The 25,453-nt window shown below is 45.4% G+C and overlaps 1 protein-coding gene across 4 annotated transcripts in view; it reads left to right on the top strand.

Annotated features, from left to right (window-relative positions):
- Positions 1 to 16,944: 16,944 nt before the first annotated feature.
- The window catches only part of SLC6A2 (solute carrier family 6 member 2), a 108,436-nt gene continuing 99,927 nt past the window's right edge, over positions 16,945 to 25,453 (top strand). Inside the window, exons 1-2 of one of the 4 annotated variants that reach the window (XM_044987053.1) lie at positions 16,945 to 17,189; positions 19,273 to 19,585. In XM_044987053.1, the coding sequence (XP_044842988.1) occupies positions 17,160 to 17,189; positions 19,273 to 19,585 (343 nt within the window). In that variant the 5' untranslated portion in view covers positions 16,945 to 17,159. The other 3 variants (XM_044987056.1, XM_044987054.1, XM_044987057.1) reach the window with 3 other exon arrangements.

The following is a 25,453-nucleotide window of genomic DNA, read 5'->3' as shown; positions in this document are numbered from 1 at the left end:
GGCTCAGGGCATCGGAGAGGTTCATGGCTAGGGTGGAAGGGCATGGTAAGGGCAGCCTGCCTTGCCATTTGTGGATGCCAGGCGCTCAGACCCTGGGGCAACATACACCTCCCAGACTGACCTGGGGCAGCAGACACCTCGCACAGTGACCCGGGTGCCTAGTGACTGCACTCTGTGTGTGACCTGCTGTTGATCCTGCCCCCATGTCTGTACCCTGTTAATGGTGGCTGTCCTATGCAATTAACAAACCCCTCCTCCACCCTTCACACAAAGTCTTCTGCAAAGAAACATGATGGAAACAGTAATGAACAGCAAACTATTTTTAATACTCAACTACACAGTTGGGGGATGAAACTGGGATTTGGGATCGGGTGAGCCAGGAAGGCAAGCAATTCTCATACTTTAGGGAATGAGAGCTGTTTGGTACATGAGCGCTCTGCTGGGGTGGAGTGACAGTTTTCACGGCCCCTAGCGCCCCTCCTTCTTGTGATTTTGGGTGAGGGGGGGACAGGACTTTGTGGCGGGGGAGGGCGGTTGCAGATACAGTTCAGGGGGGCTCTCTGCTCCTGCCTGCGGTCCTGCAGAACATCCACAAGGCGCCGGAGCGTGTCCGTTTGCTCCCTCATTAGTCCAAGCAGCGTTTGAGTCGCCTGCTGGTCTTCCTGCCGCCACCTGTCCTCCCGTTCGCTGTGTGAGCGCTGCTGCTGAGAGAGGGTCTCCCTCCACTGGCTCTGCTGGGCCGCCTCGGCTCTGGAGCTGGCCATCAGTTCAGAGAACATCTCGTCCCGAGTCTTTTTCTTTCGCCGCCTAATCTGCGCCAGCCTCTGTGAGGGGGATGCCGGGGCAGTTCGGGAAAGAGCCGCAACTGTGTGATGGGAAAAAGGAAGTGATTTCCTTCCAAAGATACATGTTTGCGAACACTGAACACAGTCTACTCAGTTTCTGTGAACAAGACCATATAGGGCACCTATCTCATGTGCTCTCAGGACAAGTTCGAATTTTCGGCATTCGCTTTCATTGCCTGGGGTCTTGCACTGGAGATCGGACAAGCGGGGCAGGACAGCAGAATCCGTGTAGCAGCCAGGCCTGGTAAGCCGGAAACTTTAGGCTGCTTAACAGTTAATGGATAGCAGGGCCCTCCTGCTGCAGGCAATCTGGAAAGCATAAAGTCTGACCCTGTTCCAGCCCCTCGCGGCTGTCCCCGGGAAAGATCCCTGTATGCTTTTCCTCTGCAGCCTACAACACGTGGCTGTTAAACGACGGTCATTGTTATGCAAAGGAAAAGTCAAGCATTCACAATAGTAACATTAAAGTAATTCCCCATATTAGATGCAGCATCTAATATGCAGTCGCCGAGCGAGATCACCCTGAGGCGGGTCTCCAGGACAAACAGAGAGCGAATGCTGTGTGAATCCCTGCACAGACCAGGGCCCTATGCTGCCATGCTGGTCGAGGCGATGCTCCCATTATACCTCCTGATGGCCTGGCGCGGAAGAGTGTGCTTCCACGGAGCACCCAACAAGGCACCTCTCCCCAGGAACCTCCTGCGGAGGCTTTTCGAGTACCTCTCAGAGAGCTTCATTGAACTGTCCCAAGAGGATTTTTGTTCGATACCTATATGCATTGACCTTCTTTTTATATAGTTTTTATTCCTGTTTTGTTAAGAAATAAATGTTTACATGTTTATAGCACTTACCGACTGATCCTTCCCCTGATTCGGAGTCCGGGTTAACGGCCGGGGAGGGTTGGTAGGGGATCTCTGTGAGGGTGATGAAGAGATCCTGGCTGTCGGGGAAAGCAGTATTGTAACCGCTGTCGCCTGCCTCGTCCTCCACAAACCCTTCCTCATCTTCCCCATCGGCGAACATCGCCGAGAAACTGCCCCTCGACACTATCCCATCCTCAGAGTCCACGGTCACTGGTGGGGCAGTGGTGGCAGACCCACCGAGAATGGCATGCAGTGCCTTGTAGAAGCGGCATGTCTGGGGCTGGGCTCCGGAGCGTCCGTTTGCCGCTTTGATTTTTTGGTAGCCTTGTCTCACGTCCTTGATTTTCACGCGGCACTGCGTTGCATCCTGGCTGTATCCTCTGAGTGCCATGGCTTTAGAGACCTTCTCGTAGGTCTTTGCATTCCGTTTTTTGGAGCGCAGCTCCGAAAGCACAGACTCATCGCCCCACACAGCGATTAGATCCAAGACTTCCCTGTCAGTCCATGCTGGGGCCCTCTTTCTACTCTGAGATTGCATGGCCTCCTCTGCTGGAGAGCTCTGCATCACTGCCAGTGCTGCTGAGCTCGCCACGACGTCCACACAGGAAATGAGATTCAAACTGGCCAGACAGGAAAAGGAATTCAAATTTTCCCGGTGCTTTTCCTGTATGGCTGATCAGAACATCTGAGCTCGGACTGCTGTCCAGAGCGTCAACAGAGTGGTGCAGTGTGGGATAGCTCCCGGAGCTAGTAAGTTCGATTTGCATCCACACCTAGCCTAATTCGACATAGCCATGTCGAATTTAGCGCTACTCCCCTCATCGGGGTGGAGTACCGAATTCGAACTAAAGAGCCCTCTAGGTCGAATTAAATGGCTTCCTGGTGTGGACGGGTGCACGGTTAATTCGAATTAACGCTGCTAAATTCGAATTAAAGTCCTAGTGTGGACCAGGCCTGAGACTCTGACACAAGCAATAATATATAGTTCTTTTTTTGACCTCCAGTTCCCAAACATACTAAACACAGTCTGTGTTGCCTAGTATCACCACATATGGTCTCCAGAAGACCTATATACGTTTAAGCAAAAGTAGAAAGTGACTTCTAATTGCATGACACTTCGGAATTGTTGGATATAGATGCCAAATATCACAAACATCAATACTTTGATTAACAAAGTGATGAATCACTAGTACAAGGTTAATAGCAGTTTTCTGAGCATTGTGAGCAAATATGGTCCTTGCTTTGAAAACAAATAACCAATATTTGAAAAGATAGGACTCCAAATTTAACAATATGACAAACATGTGGGCGAGCTCAGTTCTTCACTGGAAACCAGGAAAGAATATCTGCCTTAACAGATATAATAACAGACCCATAACTTGCAGTGGAGAGCAGAATAAATGTTGTTTAATTACCTGGGACTGCAAACTAAATTGATTAAGTAACCAGTTCCAGAGGAGCTTTGAATGTATTCAGTGCAACAGTGTTTTAAGAAGGAAGTTAATTTGTTTGCATCTGATTGTTGGCTTTTGCTGAGTTTTACCCCCTGAAACTCTAGTATTAAACAAGAGAGAAGAAATCCTCCATCAGTTGCAGCAAGTTAATATCATCACTGACACTATAAGCCTCTCCTTGAAGGGCTTTATTTGGCATTTTTAAAATAGTCCAGAGCTGCCAAGTTCAGCTCTAGATTCAAAGTCCTCTAAAGATTTGGATTTTGGTTCAATCCCCATCACTTGTTATCTCTGGTTACTTAGGTTATAACCTCTTTGGGGCATAGCCTCTTTTTCTCTTACATGCCTATCACAATAGGGTCCCAACCCCTGATTTGGGCCTCTAGTCTCCACTGCAATACAAATAAAAAATAATCTACCCTGGATAGAAATTTGACCCTTTAATTCCCAGCCTCTTGAAATTAAGTTATCAAGTATATTTGCTGAGAAATAAGATCCAGAGAAGGTGAACTGGTTGGAAACAGATGATAATTACATTGTATGGAAATCAACTGAGGAAGTTTTAACATGAGGGAAAATGGTGCCTAATAGTTAGAAATCTGCATTCATGTGATGTTAAGGTTGAGTTTTTATAACACCAGAGAAACATAGAATTGGGTTTCCCTACCAACTACAGCTACTGCTGCCCTCATATGCATTACAATAAGTTATTTCGCTGACCCTATCTACTGTAGGCACTTGACCCAAACTTCTTTGTGTGTGTGTTTGTGTCCGCAGCACTGATTAGAAGGAACTGAAGCAACTAGCTGTTGACTGAGACACATTTGAAAAAGTAAAAGATTTGGAAGAAAAGGAAAAGAGGAGCGAAAGACGCAAAGAAATATGTATTAATATGTATTAATCAGTTCACAGGATAGAGGAATAGTGCTTTGTTGTTACATTATTAAGTGCCTCTTATGTAGGTTTGGAAGAATGATATTTTTATTATAAATATCAGTAAACATCGATTTCACCGTTCACACACACATCAATGAAAAATATGTTTCCATCACTAATAATCAAAATGTGCAGACAAAGAAAGAAGAATGCTTTGCGAGAATTTATTAGAATTTGATTTAAGGCTGATTACTTTGTATACTTTAACGTGATGTTGACAATTTGTGTTTTATGGTTATAAAGCTCTAACTTTGTGAATCTCAGTGCCTAGGGTCATTAAATAATTGTCAGACCCATCCTGCATAATTTCTCACAACTGTGAAATTTGAAGCTGATAAAAATTGAAAAAAGAAAGCCTAAGACTCATAATTTTGCACAAGTGAAAATATAAATAGATACAAATGCTTAAAAACAAACATTGATATTATCAGTTGATATTACAAACATTAAAAATATCATTTTTATCAGTGCCTATGAAGACATTGACTAGTAGCAGTAGATGCTGCAAGGCCTACCATCTACATGTTCAGAGGCTGAATGAGAACACAGCAATTTTACAGCTAGAAGTTACAGGCCAAGCATTAATTTTGCCTAGACTTGAGACTTTCACAGCAAAATGTAGAGAGTTTTCATGTAACAGTACAGCTCCCTCTCTTTAAAAGTTGTAAACTGCGCTGATCTGGCTCACCTCATATTTTAATCTTCTAGATTTGTTAAATGAAGTTCACATATCTTGATGTGGGTCAGGATGCAACATTCCTTTTGAGTGATTTGCCATTCAGAAATAGTTCTGGCATGACTGTGTCAGAGCCAGAGAATGAGGAGCTGCAGAAAGTCGTCTCACAGGAGGCCCACGTTAAGCAAACATATCTGCTTCCCCTCCAAAAAAAGGTCACTATAATTTCAAGTTTAATTAGAGGGATCTTGTGAAAGCAAAAAGGACAAAAACCAGCAAAGTCTCTAGCCACATTGCTTCAAGCAACTTATCAGTGTAAACTACAAACAAATAGCATCAGCCCAAAACATAAAAAACATGCCAGTTCTTAGGTTGCCAGCACTCCTAGTCCTGGCTTCCAATCAGAAAATCCCTCTCTTCCTGACTCTCTCATGAAAGGGCAGTCCAGCCCCTCTTAAGGTGCGGAGCCTAACTCAGCACACCCTGTCACCTCATTAGGAGAGAAACTTGCTCCCTAACTGGCAGTAGGTGTGGTCATTGTTGAAGAGTTCGGAATCTGAATTACTGATGGGACAGACATGGTGTGTGCTGTGCTACTCTGAATATGGCAGGTTCTGTAGGAAGGGGCATATGAAAACATACAGCCAATTATTCCCAGCTTCTTCCAGTTGGAGATGTAATCCACCTACCTTCCCTATTTGCAGATGTCTACTTAAGGCTTAGATATCCATATAAACACTTACAGTATGTCTCACTGAGGTGCAGGTTCTTGCCAATAGAAAAGTCACTCAGCGCAGCATTCGCTTACGTTTCCTGCATTAACATACTGTGATTTCCCATGATAGCACAAGGCACATAATACCTTGCCTGGGCCTGACCCCCCCACACTTGTTTTTCTCCCCCCACTCTGCTTTTTTTGGTGGGGGGTGTCCATACAGTCATGTGTGAGACCGTTTTTTGTTGTAAGTTTCCTTGGCTGCATGACCAAGGAGGGCTTTTTTAGCGTCTGTAACAAGTTCTTGATCACACCCCTTACTCCACTTCCACTCCCCTCACAATGGTGAAACCGACAGGAAGGAAAGTGTCTCCGAAAGGGCCCCCTTATGGCATGTCTTTCTGAACATTTTGTGATTGCTGAGGGTTTGCTCTTCCTCACAAATATTCAAAAACAATCCCATCAATTCTAAGCAGTTCCAAGGCAAGGAGTTTAGCTAATGACAGTTCAGGAAAATAAGACAGACTGGTACCCTGGAGAGACAGTATAGTCTGGTGGATAGGGTGCTGGCCTGGGACTCAGAGGACCGGGGTCCTAGTGCCAGCTCTGCCACCGACCTGCTGCATGAGCATAAGCAAGTCACTGCACCTGTTTCCCCTCCTACTTTTGTCTGACCTAACTGCTTAAATTGTAACGTCTTCAAGGCTGGCCCTCCACGTGTGTACGGTGCCTGGCCCAATGGAACCCTGCTTAACCTAGGAGCTCCTGTAATACAAACAATGAGATTGATCCTGAAATCCTTAGCAATGGTACATGGCATCACCTCAGTCTATTTCCTTATCGACACAGTCTATTTCCTCATGGCACATTCTCAACAGCTGTTCATTTTTGACCCCTGCCTTGAAGAACAATATACCTAAGCATCGCCAAACGAGTGGGATCAATGGATAGTCCGAGGGGCCAATCTTGCAACTTGCAAACCTTCATGGAGCTAGAAAAAATATTTCTAATGTTGGGGATACTTGATTCTGCCCTGCTTTGTCATATACATTCATAGATTATCCAAACGATGTATGGTTTCTGTTATTCAGTGCCCTGGCTTCACTTCAGAGTTTAATCCTTCAAAAGGAATTTATTGCCTTGACTAACCCTCTGCCATTATCATTATCCCATAAATAAATAAACAAAACTGAATCAGTTTATGTTTTGATGATACAGTGTCATCAGTCTCCCTGTTCTATTAAGTAATTTGCTGTTTAAAACCTATAGGCTACTACAGTTACTACATTCTAAATGACACAGCAATCAAAAATTCTCTCCTCTAGTTGAGCAACAAGAGGGTGATTTTTCATGGCTTACTGGCAGTGTTTACATGTTTATATTTTACTGGGATGCAATCACTACACCCTGAATAGAATTATCTATGAAAAGTTAACAGTCAGAGCCGGGGAGGTGTGTGGGGGGATGTTTCTCTACTGGCTGAGACTTAACTGATTCATTTGAAATGAACAAAGGCATAATCAATTTTTTCTTAAATCCAAATTGTGTTTAAAACCTACTGGGTTTTTTGTTGTTGTTGTTTTCACTCCCATTTCCTTGAGATCACATGCTGTGTGTTTGCTCATGGCAGAGAGGGGTCAGACAGAGTTTGGTGCTAGTTTTAGAAAATTGTGTGTTTTATTTTTCCCAGCAGTCAATAAACCAATTATTCCATTTGAAGGCTGAGAGGTCAGTTCTGTCTAAAAATGGGTTCCTTAAGAGTACTTCTAGGAAATGGGCACTGAATGGGTGAAATTACAGTACAAGTATTTCCACGGTTTGGATCTACTTCACATTAGGAATGGCCCTAAAAGATGTCACCAATTAGGGTTAGACCAAAGAGGCCATTTTTGGGTTCTGGATTTGCAAAGTCAACCTTGTCATCTTTTGGTTTTGTAAAAATAAGACTAGAAGTGGTTTGGGTTGTGTTCCATTTTAGTAGTGCCACCACAATGTAAAGGGAGGTCAAATGGGTGAGGGAGTGGGTTCTTCTCTCATACTACTAGGTCATATAAGGCTCCACAGAAGTCCTGTGAGCTGGAGAACAGCAACACAGGTTGGGTTCTGCATGGGCCATTGGCATCAGAGAACAGCTAGAGCACAGTGCACTATGGCCACACTCCTTCCCTCTGACTTTGGGAGATAAGGAGAAGTGATGTAGAATCATTGCCATGAGCCAGGCAAAAACTGCCCCTGTGTTAGGGGGATTGAGCATGCTCTAGCAATGGCATAAAGGGATCAGAAAATCTCCTGAAGGTGACTCATTCTGAATGATCATTCGGTACTTTGCACGCAATGGGAGATGGCCAACAGTACTGAGCATGCACAGAACTAGAGCTCTGAATGGGAAGAGTTCTAGTCTCAGCTCTTATACTGATGTGTGTCAATTGGTCGGTGTGATTCACAGTTCTTTTCAATTGGACAAGCCCTCATAACCCTATCTTTAGTCACGCCCCTGGTGCATTTTGAGGTCTTTAATTCCATAATCATATACTATTTGTTTTATAGGGTCACTGTCACAGTCAGTGGACAGGTCAGACTGTGAATGAGGCAGAAGGTTCTAACAAGAAAAAGGACGTTCCCTTATATTCTATTCCTGGCTCTGCCACAGAGTTCTAATGTGATGCTGGGCAAGACTATTATAACACCCAATGGGGCTGAACTAAGGGTGAATGTATCAGAGGGGTAGCCGTGTTAGTCTGGTTCTGTAAAAGCAGCAAAGAATCCTGTGGCACCTTATAGACTAACAGACGTTTTGCAGCATGAGCTTTCGTGGGTGAATGCCCACTTCGTCGGATGTAAGAGTGAATGGACAGCCTTACATCTGATATTTTCTAACTTTTGAATGCTTGACTTTGCAACCTTAACATTCTTTTAACACACGTTTTAAATTATTTAACAATATGGTTTAAATAATTAACTGTTTTAGTATTGTTATGGCTGCTTGTGCCTACAGTACCTCGAAGCAGGTGGTTTCAAGTTCCATAGAAAATCACTGAGCCTCTTGGATGACCGCGGACCAGAATATTTTATAAGAGGGCAGGACACAGGAACAGAGACACAGGTAGCAGGTTCCCCTTTGCGACCATCAAGCAGGGCCCTTGGTCAGTAGCATCAGTTCTTCTACATATTGTTATCTTCACACTACAACTTCCCTCTTCATCCCTCAAACTGAACTGAACTGTGACCAGCAGGTGGAGCTTTAGGGCAACCCAAAAAGAGTTTTGCAAATCTTTGCATCAACCTGAACGTTACATTTACTGTGTATCCGCTTCCAGGCATTGAAGACAATGCTTCTGCCAGAAAAAGCAGGCCAATTCAGAAAACTGCAGCTCAAGTACTGCAATTATTACATCTCCAGACACTTAATTGATACATACGATCTAGATAAATGCCACACTTCCTGGCAGCCCATTTCATCTTCCCCATTAGATACATAGCTAGAGCACTGTTTGTCAGGAGAATTCGGAACAAAGGGACACTTTGCCTCTAAGGATTTGTTATGTTGTTCCCCTTCTTCTCCCACTCCCCCCAGACTTTGATACAGTCTGAAGTTAAGCACATATAACCCTCAACTTGATAGATCTTCACCCGTCACTGTCTCTACAGCAATAACACCAACATGGTCTTGATGCATTTTTGGTTCCTTGTGAAATAAGGAAACAGCCCACAAAAATATTTGAGCTGCCTTTGGAAAAGTGAATCAAGAATTACTGTTTAAAGTGAGAACTAATGGCCAAACACCACCCTCATCTACAGCGGTATAATTCAAGAGGGGTCAAATATGTTTGCATGCATTATCTGAAGTTGGTATTTCTGAGTCAAGTTTTGGTCCTGTTTTATTTTTAAAAGAACAGAAATCATTAAAAAAAATATTTTTTGCCTTGACCCAGTTCTTTAGGTTCCCACTCTGATGCTGTTCTATATATCAGTATTCACTACCTGTTCTATTTGTGTGTGTCTGAAGGATGGATTTTAATATAGTCGAGTACTATTTGCCAGCAATTGTTTTAGACATTAATATTTGGGTTCACTTGCTTTAATAATAACAATAATTAACAAAGTGGTATGTAGGAAATGGACTGTCAGAGTGGACAAGATGTTCCAGTGTGACTAATGATTCTAAGTGCCCAACTTGACACATCTTCAAGGGGACTGACTTTCACAACGTGCAGAGCCACCTAGTCTCTGAAAATCTGGCCCCTTTGGAAGGGTATCAAGTTAGGCACCCAAAAAATAAGGTACCCAGCACCTCTTGTTGCTTTTGGCTGTGAAAGTGTACAGCACCCAATGCATTTAGGATTTAAAAGTAAACTTGTTTCACCCAGACTTTCCATTTTCTTTTTTCAATTCAGCTCCTTGTTTCCAACCTTTCAGCTTATCAGCATTACTTTATTCAATATAAAGTAGTGAGTTTACCTTGGATCAATTATACCTTTTCCTGTGTAATTTCCACAGCTTAATATATCTGTTACTGCTCAGCCGCAGGGGCAACTTGTCCAGCTGGATCCTAAATTATTTCAACCCTTAATTCAATTGTATTTTTGCCACAGACCAGCCAATGAGCATAATTCTTTTATGGCTAGGAAGCCTCTTTAGAAATAATCCAATAGCCCATATTAAAATATAGGTCACTGCGAGAGCTGCCAAGTGGCTGACTTGTCATAACTTTGAAGATAGGCTCTGAGTCTCCTTGGGTGCTGTTGATGCTTCCAGTGCTTGCAGGCTTAATTTTAAAACAATCAGCTCAACAAAAACAATTTACTTACAACTGTCCAAACTACTCAGTGTTAGCTCAGAAGCTAATTCACTAATTTGCTACTTGGTGCTGTGGTTGGGTAAATGCTGCACTCAGGGCAACTGGAGCTTTCTTAGTACCAAGTAATTTTATAAATCTAAGCACCTATATACACCAATTGCTGTAGGATCTGAGAGAATTTGGGCCCAAGGAACTGAGTCAATACACCATGAGGTAAACATGTATATATATAAAAATGCTGAGAAGTGAAATATTTTCTGGTAGGCTGCTCTACTCCAGCTCCTCTGCTAATACTGCAAATTATATATATATTAGCATCCATTAAAATAAATAAAAAAGATTACCGGCATTTTCATCTTCGTTTAAAAAGGAGTCTACTCAGTGGGTTAATGTCTTGGGAAAATCTTCAAATATTAATTGGCTTTTCTTCCTCTTTCTTCCAGAAACAGAGCCTAATCCAAAGGTCAATGGGCTGTGGATCAGGACCTTTTTTCATATACTGGCCTATAGACACCTTTCTCCCCCCCTCCCCCCCCCGCCCCCACTGAACTGGTCTGAATGTGCCATACACAAACTGAAAGATCATCTGTAGATGTCCGAAGTGAAACTAATTTTTACAACTGTTTGTACAGTGCCTGTGCATGTACAGCATCTAGCACATAAGTCCCTGACCTGGATGGCTGTTAAGTGGTACCACAATAGAAATACTAGGTAATAGCATGAACTATAGATCTCATGCATTCTTTACTGGGGAGGCAGCTTGTTTATTTAATACAAATCACTTATTCCTGGGTTTCCTTAGCAAAGCCAAAAATGACAACAAGTATGATTTAGACAAGTGGAGTTTCTGTTTATTCCCTCTCTTCAGATATGGGTATGTAATTCCCACTGGCCATAAAGGGAACTTTGTATTTGCATCACAGGACATAATTTGACCCCAAATATTAATGTTAGTACAAATAGCAATCTCCCCCAGTGAATAATTCAGATGTTGTCATTGTTTGCTTTGGATTTAGTGAAATTAATGAGTCAGGTGCTGTTTTTCCAGTTGCGGAGAGAGTACCTTGGTGGTCCATTTTTGCCTTTGGATGTTGAACGCGAGTCTTGTTAAAGTCAATGGGCGTTGTCTCTCTACAGGTAAAGCTGACCTCGAATGTGTTTAATATTCAATGTTGTACACAATAAACTTAGGGCCTCATTCTCTCACTCTTTACACAAAGTCAAATGAACCACATTTTACGCTTGCTCCACCTTACCATAAGTATCAAAGAGAGACCTGCCTTAGTTGTTGCTTAAAGTCTCTTCAACTGGGGCTGTAACAGCTCCTAAATTCCTAATATGTTAGATTCACATTTACCAGCCAATGCTCCCTAAAGGCAACCTAGTGATAAAAAGCTACATCTAAATCTCAAGCTCATCCAAATTTCAAAGTGTCTTCATATTTATTAGACTGTAAGATCTGTGGGGTGCCCTCTCACTATGTGTTTAGGGGCCCATTTTGCTTGGCACGGTACAATCGTGGTTGGGGCCTATAGACACTAGTGTAAATGACTACTACTAATGAAGTATCTTGTGACTACCTTGATTTGGAGACACGCACATAACTCCATGAGACCCATATTTGGCCACAATTCTTACACGCAATAACAAGTTACAACACTCTTCGAGAGTTCCTCCAACAGGCACATCACAAGAGAGCCGTGCCACTAAAATAAAAGGGGAGAAGGATGAAAAAGAAGGGGCATCCAGCCACTCTATAACTCCTGGCTTAGGTATGTCCAGAACAATTCTGAGCACCTTCTGGCCTTACCAACTACCTCAATGCAAGGAAGGGTATGTTTACACAACAAAGAAAAACCTGTGACTCAGGCTCACGGGGCCCGGGCAGTGGGACTGTTCCATTGCTGTGTAGACATTCAGGCTCATACAGGAGCTTTACCTTTGGGAACCTCCAATCTCACAGGGTCTAGAGCCTGGGCTCCAGCCCGAGCCCAGAAGTCTACACAGCAATGAAACAGCCCCATAGCCAGAACCCTGCAAGCCCAAGTCAACTGGCATGGGCCCACCATGGGTGTCTAATTGCTGTGTAGACATCCTGAAATGAGAACTAAGACTAAACATTTTCAACCAGATTTCATAGACCAAATGAGGGTAGGCTTGGTTATCCTTTGAGAAGAGAAAATCAGCGAACACTCAATTGCTGTAGGAATTGATGATAAAGTAGGCATTAGTTTTCATAGTGAGTCAGAAGTGACACTACACCTCAATGACAGGGACACTGTAATGCTAGGGATGTCAGCTTTCTAGTGAAGCATGTAATGGACAACTTGATTACTTGTAGCAAGTACCACCTTTTAATGAACAGCAGGAACGTTCGTTCCAGTGTCTTGGCCAGTTCAGGAGTAGGGTGACCAGACAGCAAGTGTGAAAAATCGGGACGGGGGTGGGGAGGTAATAGGAGCCTATATAAGAAAAAGACCCAAAAATCGTGACTGTCCCTATACAATTGGGACATCTGGTCACCCTAGTTCAGGAGTGGGTTTGCTTGGTAGCCCATTTACAAAACCATAAGTAAAGTAATCTTTGCATGGTCTGAAGTGTTGTATGGTTTCTAAACTGTTGTCATGGTATCCTTCCTTTAGAGAGTCAGTGCAAGATGTCTTTTTTTGCCTAATGAGTCAATGTTTATAGGGCCAACCTTAGCCTCTTCCCCCCACCCCCCATCACCGTTCTATAAAACAATTATTCTTCCTCGTCATCTCCTTACTGAGAAATACTGCAACAGCCCTCGAAGACAGACTGATGGTCAACCCATACAAGGAAGCCTAGATCTAGCAGAAGACAAGGCTTCATCCTGGTGTGTATTACTTGTCTCCCTTGTTTCCCAGTTCCATGAGCTCTCCACTGCAGAAAGCCATTGAGATTGTGCTCAACCTCCCAAGCAGTGGATTTCTGTCTGGCTAGTGAGGAAGAGTGGGGTTTTGCCCATATAAGGGCTCCCCATATCTGTTCCCCTACAACAGATGGGAAGGAGGGAGCAGTTGGTGCCGAGTCAGGAGATCACTGCACTGCCCTTCTTGGTGACCAGAAGAGAATGGGCAATATTTATAATTCATGCAGCCCTGGAGAGGCCCTCTTTCATTGGGATCAGACAACACCCACCCATGAATTGGGTAAAAGGGCTGGACTCCCTCTTGACCCACTATGCGCATTATGCAAGTTGCCTTTTTCCTTTGGGGGGGAGGAAAGGAAGGAATTGTTCCCTCCCCACCACACAGGCAGAGGTGGGGTGGGTTTGGGTTTTTTTGTTTTTTATTTTTCATTTCCATAGCAGTTCCAGGACCTGGTAGGATGGAGTAGGCAGTGTGACGGGTTGGATCACAGAAACCCCCTTGGGAGCTGCCAACCGATGTGCCAAGACTACTTCTATCCCTGCTTTCCCTGCCAGCTCAGGACCCCAGCACCCTGATTTGCCGAGCCAGACACTCTTGTCTACTTCAACAAAGACCCAGAGTCTGAATTACCTGCCCCAAAGCTGCAGGTTTACCTGAAAACAGCTCACAGAAGTGTGCTTGTCTTTAGCACCCAGATGCCCAACTCCCAATGGGGTCTAAACCCAAATAAATCCGTTTTACCCTGTATAAAGCTTATGCAGGGTAAACTCATAAATTGTTTGCCCTCTATAACACTGATAGAGAGATATGCACAGTTGTTTGCTCCCGCAGGTATTAATACATACTCTGAGTTAATTAATAAGTAAAAAGTGATTTTATTAAATAAAGTAGGATCTAAGTGGTTCCAAGTAGTAACAGACAGAACAAAGTAAGTTACCAAGCAAAATAAAATAAAATGCGCAAATCTATGTCTAATCAAACTAAATACAGATAAGATCCTCACCAGTTCCAGAATGCTCCCTTTTATAGACTAATCTCCTTTTAGCCTGGGTCCAGCAATCACTCACACCCCCTGTAGTTACTGTCCTTTGTTTCAGTTTTCTTTAAGTATCCTGGGGGGGTGTGTGGAGAGGCTCCTTCTTTAGCCAGCTGAAGACCAAATGGAGGGGTCTCCCAGGGGTTTAAATAGACTCTCTCTTCTGGGTGGAGACCCCCTCCGCACCCTGCGTAGAATCTAGTCACAAAATGGAGATTTGGAATCACATGCCCATGCATGACTCAGGACTTGCAGGCAGCAGTCATTACCCACATGCTACCTTGAATGTCCTCAGGTAGACTTCTTATGTGGATTGAAGTCTTCCAAGCTCTTTTGTCTGTTAAATGCCTCTTGATTGAGTACATTCCTTTCCCAAGAAGTGACCAAATGTTCTAAGGCTACTTAGAAATCAAGCAATTATACAGCCAATGTTCATAACTTTGAACACACAAATGGTGCCTGCATACAACTAGGATGAACATAACCTTTACATAGATATGTTACATGGCATATGTAGCAAAACTCTATTCCAGTTATATCATACATACATTTATAAGCACCCCCACCCCATAAAGCCTTATGGGGTACATTGTCACAGGCAGGTTAGATTATAATGTCACAAGTTAAGATGCAAAACTTGTGGTGAATGTCCAGTGCAGGAACTTGGTATGGAAGAGATATGGTTATCGAAAACAATGAATTGAAAACGGAAGTAAAAAGAAAACATCCCTTAAGGGATCTGAGTAGGAGAGGGACTAAAATTCCTATGTCTCATGCAATAGGAAGCCAATCCTCCTCCTGCTTTTTTAGCACCTTAAACCTCTTAAAAGAGGAGGAGGAGGAGGTCTCACCAACAGGTTGAGATTATGTGGAAATGATGGCACTAGGTTGAGATTATGTGGAAATGATTAAGAAAATGATGATGGCCTGCACTTTACAATTTATTGCCAAATATTATCAGATATTTTAAGTTAATAAAGTTGGCCTAATGAACCTACAACTATTGCTTCCTTACTTTCTTGCAGCATAGCCAGACAATGAATGATCCAGCCCTGGGATACATTGGACCCCAGCATCTAAATGTCTCTTTGGACAGGGAATTAGAGTGACACGAAATATCCCAAAGCCCCTGCTTCATTTTTGAGGTGAGGAAGGGCTGAAGCCACCTAATACAGCCCCAAAGGCAATTAGTACTAGCTAGGAAAGGGTTAGAGTGATCAGGACATAAACTGATGTAGCATCTCTTGGGGACCCTCCTAGGTCCTAAGTTAAAATGGTCTTCCCTGAGCAGAACCCTCAAGGAATACATTGGTTTTGCCCTTCAAGACTTCAAGCTCCCCACACCCACCCTTGTTCAATCTCTTCCCAGCTTGCTATCTGTACTGATCTTTCCCCAGACATTAGCTCTATTCTGGAACACTAAACACTATTTTGTATTAGTAATTAAGTTTCAATTTATGCAATATGCTTCTTCCTTCCTGTCCTAAAATTGGTGGCTAGGGTTGCTATGTGCAACTTCAACAGCTCCTGCCTCCCATTCCAGAGGTGACTCCATTTATAGTCTGTATAAGATCAAACTTGTAAAGGAATTTAATATCTTTGGGGATGAAAGGCAATGTATACATAAGGTATTCTTATTTCTTTCGTTCCTTCACATTAATTACTTTTTATGTGTAAAAGCTTTGGTTCTAGAGTGCAGGAGACAAGCTTCATCTCCATTACAATTTTAGTTGCGGTCAGCCTTTTGATGTTATCCATTGACTACTGGCAAAGTCATGATCATTTTGGAGGTATCCAGTTTATTTTCCTAAAATGTTAGGTGGCAAGTACGTTAAATTTACACAGTGTTTGTCACGTTCTTTTTGAGCAGCTGGGCCACATGAGGGATAACAGCCTACTACTGCAGCCAGCTAATGGAGCTAGTTCTTTAACCAGGGCTTTGGAGCGGAGCCCGGAGCTGGAGCGCGGAGCAGCCTGGAGCAGTGGAGCTGCAGGTTTTTGCCTGGAGCTGGAGCGGAGCCAGAGCACAGCTCCAAAGCCCTGTCTTTAACTCCAGTGGGAGACATCTGTGCTATGTTGCTAGGCCATGGTTTCAGACCCTGCTGACAATCTACATTGGGGGCTTCACACAAGCAAATAGCCCAGCTGCCTCAGTGGAAATTTGGAAGCATAATGCTAAATCTAGACTACTTTTATGCCAACGCAAGAGGGTTTTCTCTGGTGCTCCAGCCTACTTTTAAACGTTAGAGATCTCAGGGCAATTGAACAATTAAGGCCAACTCAAAAGCAACCAAAGGCATTCACCCACCCGACGCAAACAAAACCCACCCCAAGATATGCCCTAGCTCAGAGTAACATGCAACTAACTGCCTGCCATCTTGCTCTGCCCCGCTGAGGTTTCTTACCACACTTCATATTCCCTTCTCCTGCCTGTAACTCAAAACAGCTGTCAGGCCCCATTAGGCATAACAGGATCCAGACAGATTCAAGATTAAGCAACTTTTTAAAAATCCAATTGAGACTTTCTTACCTTGAGGGTGCAGCAGATATTACATTAGCCAGATTGCCCACACTTTCCACCTAAGAGCAATTATCACATATATTGAAAATAAGCGGGGGCTTCCTGGATTCTTCCCCCTCCCCCAATCTCATAAGAACCAAGATCAATCCCCCTCCTCCCTTCCAATTCCCCTTTGTGGGGAAAAAGGTGTTCCCATCTGCTCCTAGCAAGATTTTATCTTGTTTGTCCGGAAGGGACCAGCCAGAGGGACAGTAATTCAATCACATGGAGAGAGGGGGTTAAAAAGCTCCTTGGTGGATCGCCCGCAGCTTCTGCTCCAGGAGGCATTTCCAGCCCCAAAGGAAAGAAGGACTAGTGTGGTAGACCCCAGAGAGAGCGATCCCTCCTTCATTACTGCCCCCTGCCTCCCAGCTGCCAGAACATGGGACAGAGCCCTTCTCAGGGCCATCTGGTGAGTTTGCCCGCATGTTTGCTTCTGGGTGCTGCAAGGTGGGGTGGGAGTGCAGTTTCTTTATGACTAGAATAGAAGCAGGGTTTGTTTTTAATCCTAAGGTGCAGATGCTCCTAACTGAGGGGGGAAGGGGTTGTGCACCTGCTCTGAGTGTTTTTGGAGAATGTGTGTCTAGAGCAGGTGATTGTTTCTACGGCAGCATGTGTTGATAGGTACTAGCTGTGGTGTGGTGTGTGTGTATGAAGGGCGGGGTGGTGGTTCCCAGGAATGTGTGTGTGGTATGTGCACCCGGGATGGAGCATTCACAGGGTGCGGGCCATGGAGAGGTGTGCGGGGCTAGGCTGTACTGGCATGGAGTGAATGTGCCCCTTCTGTATAGCTAGTGTGTGTGTGTAGAGGGCATTGTGAGCGTATGTAGGCTAGTTGTGTAGTATGTGTGCGCGCAGATGATGGAGTCTTTCCAGAGGGCACCTGTGCAGTAAGGTACTGCATGGGGCAGTGTGTATATCGGAAGCATGGGCAATATGTCTGGTGGGGTGTGCAGGGTGGGGAGGAGGAGTTGTGTGTGTGTGATTTATTCAGCCAGGCTGAAGGCAGGAACTACAACTATCTGGGTGCCATGTGTTCTCAGTGTGCTATAACTCTGGAGAGTTTCAGCAAGCGTTGAGATGCCATGCCTAGATCGGGGGTAGGAGCCAAGGCACAGCTGAGGATCACGTAGGTCTGGGATGAGGGATTTCCATTCCCAAACATTCTCCCTCTCCTAACCGGGCTCCTTTCTCACCCTCTAAACTCAAGGAGCCACCTGAAACCTCTCGCCGGGTCACGTTGGCATTGCCACAGTGCAGCTGGCACCGTATATTATACATCCTTTCCCAGTGCAGGAGGAGCACCCCCCTCACTGGGGGAGGCATGTACGCAAGCAAGTGGGCCTGTGACCTGACCTGAAGTTAGACAGGAGCAGGGGCAGGAGCAGGGGCAGGGGCAGGGGCTGCTTAGTGGAATCACTGGGGAAAAGGCAAAAAAGTTGGACCCTGCCATGTTTGGCCGCTACCCCCAAATTCCACTGCCTAAAGGAAGAACAAGTCTAGTCCCTGCTATGGGGGTGGGGAAGGAATCACACACACACCCCCCCAGATCCTGATGCAACAGATCAGCTCTGGAGAACCCGGTATCCCCCTGGATTCAGACAATTTCAGACCCCAGTTCCCCTAATTGTGTCCCCTAATTCTACTCCTCTTACAGGGCTTCCTCGTGCAGCAGGGCTGCGAATACCCTGACCCAGGGGCGCTGGTTCAATGGCGCTCAGCCCGGGTACCCCTGCAAGCCCGGGGGCGCGGCAGCACCCCTAGCTCCAGCCCCTGTGCCCCATCTGGCACCTGGACCCCACCGGATCCAGACAGTCCCTGGGCGAAACAGGGACCGAGTCTAACCACCCCTGCTTCGGGGAGGGGGGCGGGGGGGTCCAGCCGTCGATGCATCGTGGTGCCACAGCGCTGGCACCGTCCAGAGCCAACCCCCCCCGCCCTTGCCCTGCTCAACTACCCCGCGCTGCCGGACCGGGAGGAGCCGCCGCTGTCCGAGCTCCGGCAGCCGAAAGTTGGCGGGGAGCGCGGGCGGCGGGGAGGAGACGCGGCGGGGCCAGGCTCTGCCCGGGCGGTAGGACCGGGCGCGGGGCGGGCGGAGGTTTGACATTTTCAGGTGCGAGGGGAGTGGCTGGGGGCTGCTCCCTATTTAGCCAGCGGGACGTGGGGAGCGGGGCAGGGAGCCGGCAGCCCCTGCAGCGCCCATGCCAGGGACCCCTCGGCGGCGGCGGCGGCGGCGGGCGGCCGGGGCACGGGTCCCGCGCCTCACCTAGGCAGGGGGCGGGGGCTCGGACTCGGGCTCGCCGCGAGCCTGGCAGCCGGCTGCTGCTGCCGGAGTTGGGGACTCCAGGGACCGGCTCCGTCCCGCGCGGGATCCCCCCCGGCTCACGTGCAGCCTCCGTGCGGCTCCTCCAGCATCGCCTCCAGCGGGCAGGGCGCTTCCGTTAGCGCCTTCTCCCCCACCCCCCTCCTGAGCTCTCTCTTTCTGGCTCTTCAAGGCGAGGATGAGCAAACAGAGCCAGCCCGAGCGCAGAGTGGCGGCGGTGGCTCCCGCGCAGGACTGCTCCGGCCAGCCGCCGCCGCCGCCGAGGAAGGACGTGGAGCTGCTCCTGGTGAAGGAGCAGAATGGGGTCCAGTACACCAGCAGCAGCCTCCTGCCGGCCGCCTCCAGCCTGCCCTACAGCGCCGAGGGGCAGCCGGAGCGGGAGACCTGGGGCAAGAAGATCGATTTCCTTCTCTCGGTCATTGGATTCGCTGTGGACCTGGCCAATGTCTGGAGATTTCCCTACCTCTGCTACAAAAATGGAGGGGGTAAGCGCACAATTTTACTGGGTCTTTCCCACCCCCGGGGCTAGACCGTAGTGCAGTAGTCACTTCCCAGAGTTTTCCAGCCTTTTTATTTTGTTTTGCAGGCTGGCTGAAATCAGAGCTGCGCTGGGTCTCTCCAGCCTCTCCTGGTCAATAGCTATAGGGCACTAGGGCAGGGAGCGCTCCCTCCTCCACTCTAGAAACCCTCTTCCCTTCCTAGCAGTCTGCAGAGCATGGTTCAGAGCTCCCTTGCAGTTTATTCCACTGAAATCGATCAGATACGAATTACACACGCACCCCTCTGAGTAAAAGTTTTGAACTAATGCTACTACTGTCGGCAGCCACTTTAGTCCTTTAGAGCTGGTTTTGTGTCAGACGGGTTGTTTTGCAAAAGACCTGAGGGGAGTGTATGGGGGAAAATACCTGTGAACAGTAAAAGAGCATCTGGAAAAGTTGTAGCTTGGCCAGTGAAAAGTTTCTGAGGGAGACACTTTGGATTTGATTTCCACTATCTAGTGTGCAGTTTGAGGGGGGTTTTTTTTGGTTTTGTGTTGTCTCCAATGGGCAGAAGACTTTTCAAAAAATGAAAACCCCTTCTGCACATCAAAAACAAGTCAAAAAACCCACCTTAATTATATTCAATTCAAATAATCTAGCACATCTATAGCAAGACCTTAAACACGAGGCCTCTTTCATCCCTGTGAAATTTAAGGTGCTGCTGGTGGTGATGCTTCCCCCCCCCCCACACACACACACACTGTGCAATGGAGTAACACCATCTGCGGGTGCCTACAAATCACACATAGAACAGACCCCATCTACCAGATGGAAGACTGTTTGCCTGAACGTTCAATGCTCTGGGTAGATGGCTGGCTGGATAGAAGCATGTACTGTGAGACGCAGCTATTTATGTCTCCGTGGTGTGGTTGCTTGGTGATAAAGACTAACGGTTTCACATTTGTAGCATAAAGTCTTTCTTTCCTATGAGAAAATACATGGTGTGGGAAAATCCCATTCCATGTAGATAGCTGCAACTGAGTTGTACGGTAGGTCATTGTATCTTCACTGTCTCTTCCTTAAAACTTAAGCTGATTGCAGTAAGGGCTGGTACTTCAAAACTTAGCCTGCTTTAATACCACCAACTATTTGGAGGTGGGGGAGGGAGATCAGGTAAACCATACTCCTGCTACCCATACAGATGTGTTCCAGCTGTCAGCAACTGAAAAAAAATAACCCCCAAATATACTTTGATTCAACCCAAGATAGCTCAGACATGCCAAGATACTGTGGCGCCACACACTGCCTCTTTGTAAGGAGACAGGTAGGTGACCCTTGAGGTCTATTGCAGGTGTATCAACATCACTGTCCATGCCATTCTACCTATATCCACCATTTGGAGAGCTTCTGCTTACTTGACATTCAGTGAACAGATTGCCTCTCTCCCCCTGAAAATAAAATACATAGTCCCCCTATTTCACTGTAGAGAAACAGAAAGAGGTAAAGTCTACAATGATCATTTCCCCCCATGATTCTGAGTCACTTCCAGTCAAATTCTTCCCCTTTTCCTTAGTAGTCTGCTACTAGTTCAGGCACAGGGGGAACAGGATTCTGCATCTTCCTTTGTGTTCTGCGAGCTGCCTGTTAGCTGTTTATTGTAACTTCAGCCAGGGCAATTTAGACACAGCTAGCATGATTTTCTGGAAAAAAAGTGTGAGATGGCAGCTGGTATTTGCCTGGCTTTTTAGAGGATTCTTTCTACTGGACCAAAAACTCCCACATGACTTCTTAAAATTATATAACCCAAAAACTAAATCAGAGGGTCAACCGCACTGTTGAACTCTCGAAATATACACAGATGACAGACAGAGCTAGCGTACTCTCCCATAGAGCACCCTGTGAGCTGCCACTCGGAAGATTTCGCTCTTCCCACCAGCAGGAAAGTGAAATCAGGGTTATTGCTGAGAGGCCCCCAATGCTAAATAGATTCTTCAGAAACTCAGAGCAGCTCTGCTCATTGGTTTGGAGACTGCAAACACTATTTTGCTGCCTCTGCTCCTCCACCTTCCTCCTTCACAGTCAGCCTTCCCTTTTCCCTTAACACAGTCTTAGCAGGACAGCTCCTTCTGGCAGTTGAGGAGGTTTGTTTTTGCTGAGGAGGAAAGGATGGGTTGTCATTAGTGCTCAGGAGTGTCAGCTTCTGAGAGGAGGGCAGTCACTTAGCCAGGGCTTTTCTTTAAGTGCTGTTCTCAGCATGGAAGATAACCAGGGAAGGGCTGCCTCAGAGCCTTGCTTAAACTGCAGCGCATAATCACACCTAGATACTGAACATGACTTGTCTGGATCTATGCCGATTGCTAAACCATGGTCAGCAGCGTGTCAGCTAATAGTGTTCAGACATGGCACCGTTTCCTAGTACAGATCAGGCCCGAGGAGTGGGAAATAGAACCACAGAGTGGGCTTGACTACTATCTTCTAGATAATCTCACTCAACTACAATTATCTCTCTGGTATCTGAATGCTTTTCCATCCACCACCACCATGTTTGATGTAGGCATTGGGCTTGCTTGGTGAGGAAGTAGAAGTCTCTGTCTCAGCGAGTTGGGCAGAGGAGACTAAGAGTGAGTGAACCTGCTTTAGGTAGTTTCAAGCCAGCTCAATGCTTTGCTGGGGTGAAGTTTGGCTGCACATTTGGACATAGGAGGGTTCTGGTTCTAAAGGTGATTTCCCTGCAGCAACAGAGATGCTGAGGAGTGCAACGCAATGCAGAGAAGAGGAATGCCTTCTGGGTTTCACTCCCTTCTCTCCATCCCTGAGAACCACAGGTGTTCTCAAAGGCTTGATTTGCAAATACAGCAGCGCCTGTGAAAGTTGCTATTGTAGGCGCAAAACAATGGCAACGCTGCTTTTCTCTCACTGCTGTAGAAGAGAACCCCACTAGCATTCAAGTGAGTTTTGCTGACTCAAATTTAGTAAAGAGTTTGATCAGGGAGCATAGATATAGATAGAAAGGGTGACCAGATGTCCTGATTTTATAGGGATAGTCCTGATATTTGGGGTTTTGTCTTATATAGGTGCCTATTACCCCCCACCCCGTCCTGATTTTTCACACTTGCTGTCTGGTCACCCTAAGAATATAACCGCTGGCTTACACATCCATTCAGGAGATCTCACACACACACACACACACACACACACACACACACACACACACACGAAAAGCAACCAAAAACAGAAGTGATACAGTTATCAAAGTAGCTTTTGGTTTGGCTGCTCAGTCAGCCAGAGATGCAGTATCCGCTTGGATTCCTGGCGTTGGCAACGGCACCAATTGAACAGAATGTTCAGAGACTTTTTAAAAATAAATTTAAAAAAATCATTTAGGGTTTCTGTTCTCCTTTTTAATGTTTATAAGGGTCTTCTTAAAGGACCTGACTGTACAGGGGAAAGCGTGAAACTTTCAATACATAGTGTGCTGAGATCTACAAAGTAAATAAAGAGCTAGGGCCGGTTATAGCACTTGTAGACAAATGTGATCAAGGCTGATGTTCCTATAGTCGAGGGAGTGGCCTGCAACAAGTTCTCTCAAATGCCAAGACAGAACTAACCACTGTTATGGCTACATGTGATTTTTAGATTCAGAGTACTGTGATACATTGGTGAACAGAATTATATTCCCATTCCAAAATCTATAATCAATAAGGAAATATTAGGGGCTCACTGCACACAGGAACATCCAAGCACATGAAAGATCCTTCCTGAAAGCGTTATGTGGAAGAAAATCCCCCTATTACAATGGGAAGGGAGCAGGGCCGCCCAGAGGATTCAGGGGGCCTAGGGTCTTTGGCGGTGCCAATGACCCAGCACTTCGGCGGCAGGTCCCGGGGCAGAAGTGCCCCCCGCTGCCGAATTGCCACCAAAGACCTGGAATGGAAGAAGCTCCAGGGGCCTGGGCCCCGCAAGAGTTTTCACTCACTCCAGGGGCCCTGGAAAACTCTCATGGGGGGGCCCTTGCAGGGCCCAGGGCCTGGGGCAAATTGCTCCAGTTGTCACCCCCCCACACACACTCTGGGCAGCCCTGGAAGGGGGGTTGCTGTGTGCGTGCTGTCTGGGTTCCTATGTTACTCTGAATAGGTTAGACATTGTCAATGAAGACATGGCACACTAGAGCCTTTCCAGGCTCGTAAAGATTAAGTTGTTCATGATGTCAAAGTGAAAGCACTTGTAGGAAGCAACATGCTTTTTACAGGAGGGAAGTCTGAATACTCACCGGACTCGCCTCATTCAAAGTGGAACGTTCCAAGGATGTGTATGTATATACATACCCACCTCTTATAAGCCAGATCCTTGAGTTCCTTTGTCAGGCAAACTCCAGGGGCTTTCCTGTGTAAGAACTGGAGATATGGCCCTTTGTGGCTAGAACCTAAATTCCACAAAAAGACAATTTCCATTAGCCTGAATGGGAATAGTGCACATGCAAGGAGTGCGGGGACATACCATTGGTTGATAGTTTGTCACAATGTGCAAGTTCATAAACTGCATCACTGGTGTTAAAAATAAATAAAAATAAAAAATCTGTTTCTATTTTTACCAGCTCCCAATAAAATAACAACAACAATTTAGAATATTAAATGAATAGCTAGAAACATCTGTGTTTTTGGCATATCTTGCTGAGTTACTCCAATGGGATTTCTGCACACAGAGATAGAATGTAACCCTGCTTGAGTAACTGTAGCTCTCCAAAATATCCTTCAACAAGTCATTAAAAAGCAAAGCAAAATGAAAAAAAAACTTTAGTGAGATTTAAAAAGTCTGAGTGTTCATTTTTATTTTGCTTACCTGTGGTCACTGATTTTGCTTATCTTGCAGGTGAAGACAGCATTCAGTGTCTGCCAGAGTTACAGTTTGAAACAGGTCAAAGATTTATTTAAGAGGAACATTTCAGTTCAAATATACTGGCCCTGAGCTGGCTCTCACTGATTTCACTGAGTGCAGGACTAAGGCCATTGTATATTATTCTAAGCTAATTTACTCTGTGACCGTGAATATTACATACAGATACTGCAGCTTCTGGCGGACAGACAAAATAATACTCTAGGAGCTGGGAGGTCCTTGAATGTTTCCAAACTGGTTTGGGCTATCAGTAGTTATTATGAATTATTTGTACTTGACTAGCCTTCACAACACAAAAGAAAACTATAGCTTTCAGTAGGTAAAGTGTGAAATGCCTTGCTATCAAGTATGCCAGTTTTCACTGATTCCCTATGCTCCTAAATTCTTGAGCCTTATTATAACTAATTTCTCTCATAAACCTCTGGCAAGAAGTTGTGGGTTTTTTTTAAACGCAGTTCCTGGCTTTACTTCTGTATCTAGGGTCTGATCACTCTTCCTTAATGAGGCAATATCAACATACTTAAGTCAAGTCTGATGCCTGACTTCTTATACATTTCTCGTGAGCCTGTATTCAGTGGGATGTTTTGCGAGTGAGGATTGCCAAATAGAGCCCCAAAGAGTTCTCCAGCACATCTAGTAGCTTTAGAATTAGATTCTCAGAAACTTGGAATAGGATTTATATTAGTAGTTTAGACGGTATCTAATATCCCAAACTGATGCCAAATGAAGTTGAGCAACTACATGCTGAGTAATGACTGGTATGATTCATTAGTGTACTCCTTGTGAGTGCATGTAAGGTGATACTTTGCATTAATTAACAGAGCAATTACAACATATTCTGTTAATATTCATTCATTTTTAAATGTTTTCCTGTAGTCTGTAAACAAAATGAAATGTGACCTACCATCTAGAATATTTTGAATTCAGTTTCAAAGAGGAAAGACTTGTTACACTATCATGCACTTTTTGTGATCCAAACTA

This window comes from Mauremys mutica, chromosome 14, assembly GCF_020497125.1.
Source record: "Mauremys mutica isolate MM-2020 ecotype Southern chromosome 14, ASM2049712v1, whole genome shotgun sequence".
NCBI lineage: Eukaryota > Metazoa > Chordata > Testudines > Geoemydidae > Mauremys > Mauremys mutica.
This window is presented reverse-complemented; position numbering and strand designations above follow the sequence as displayed.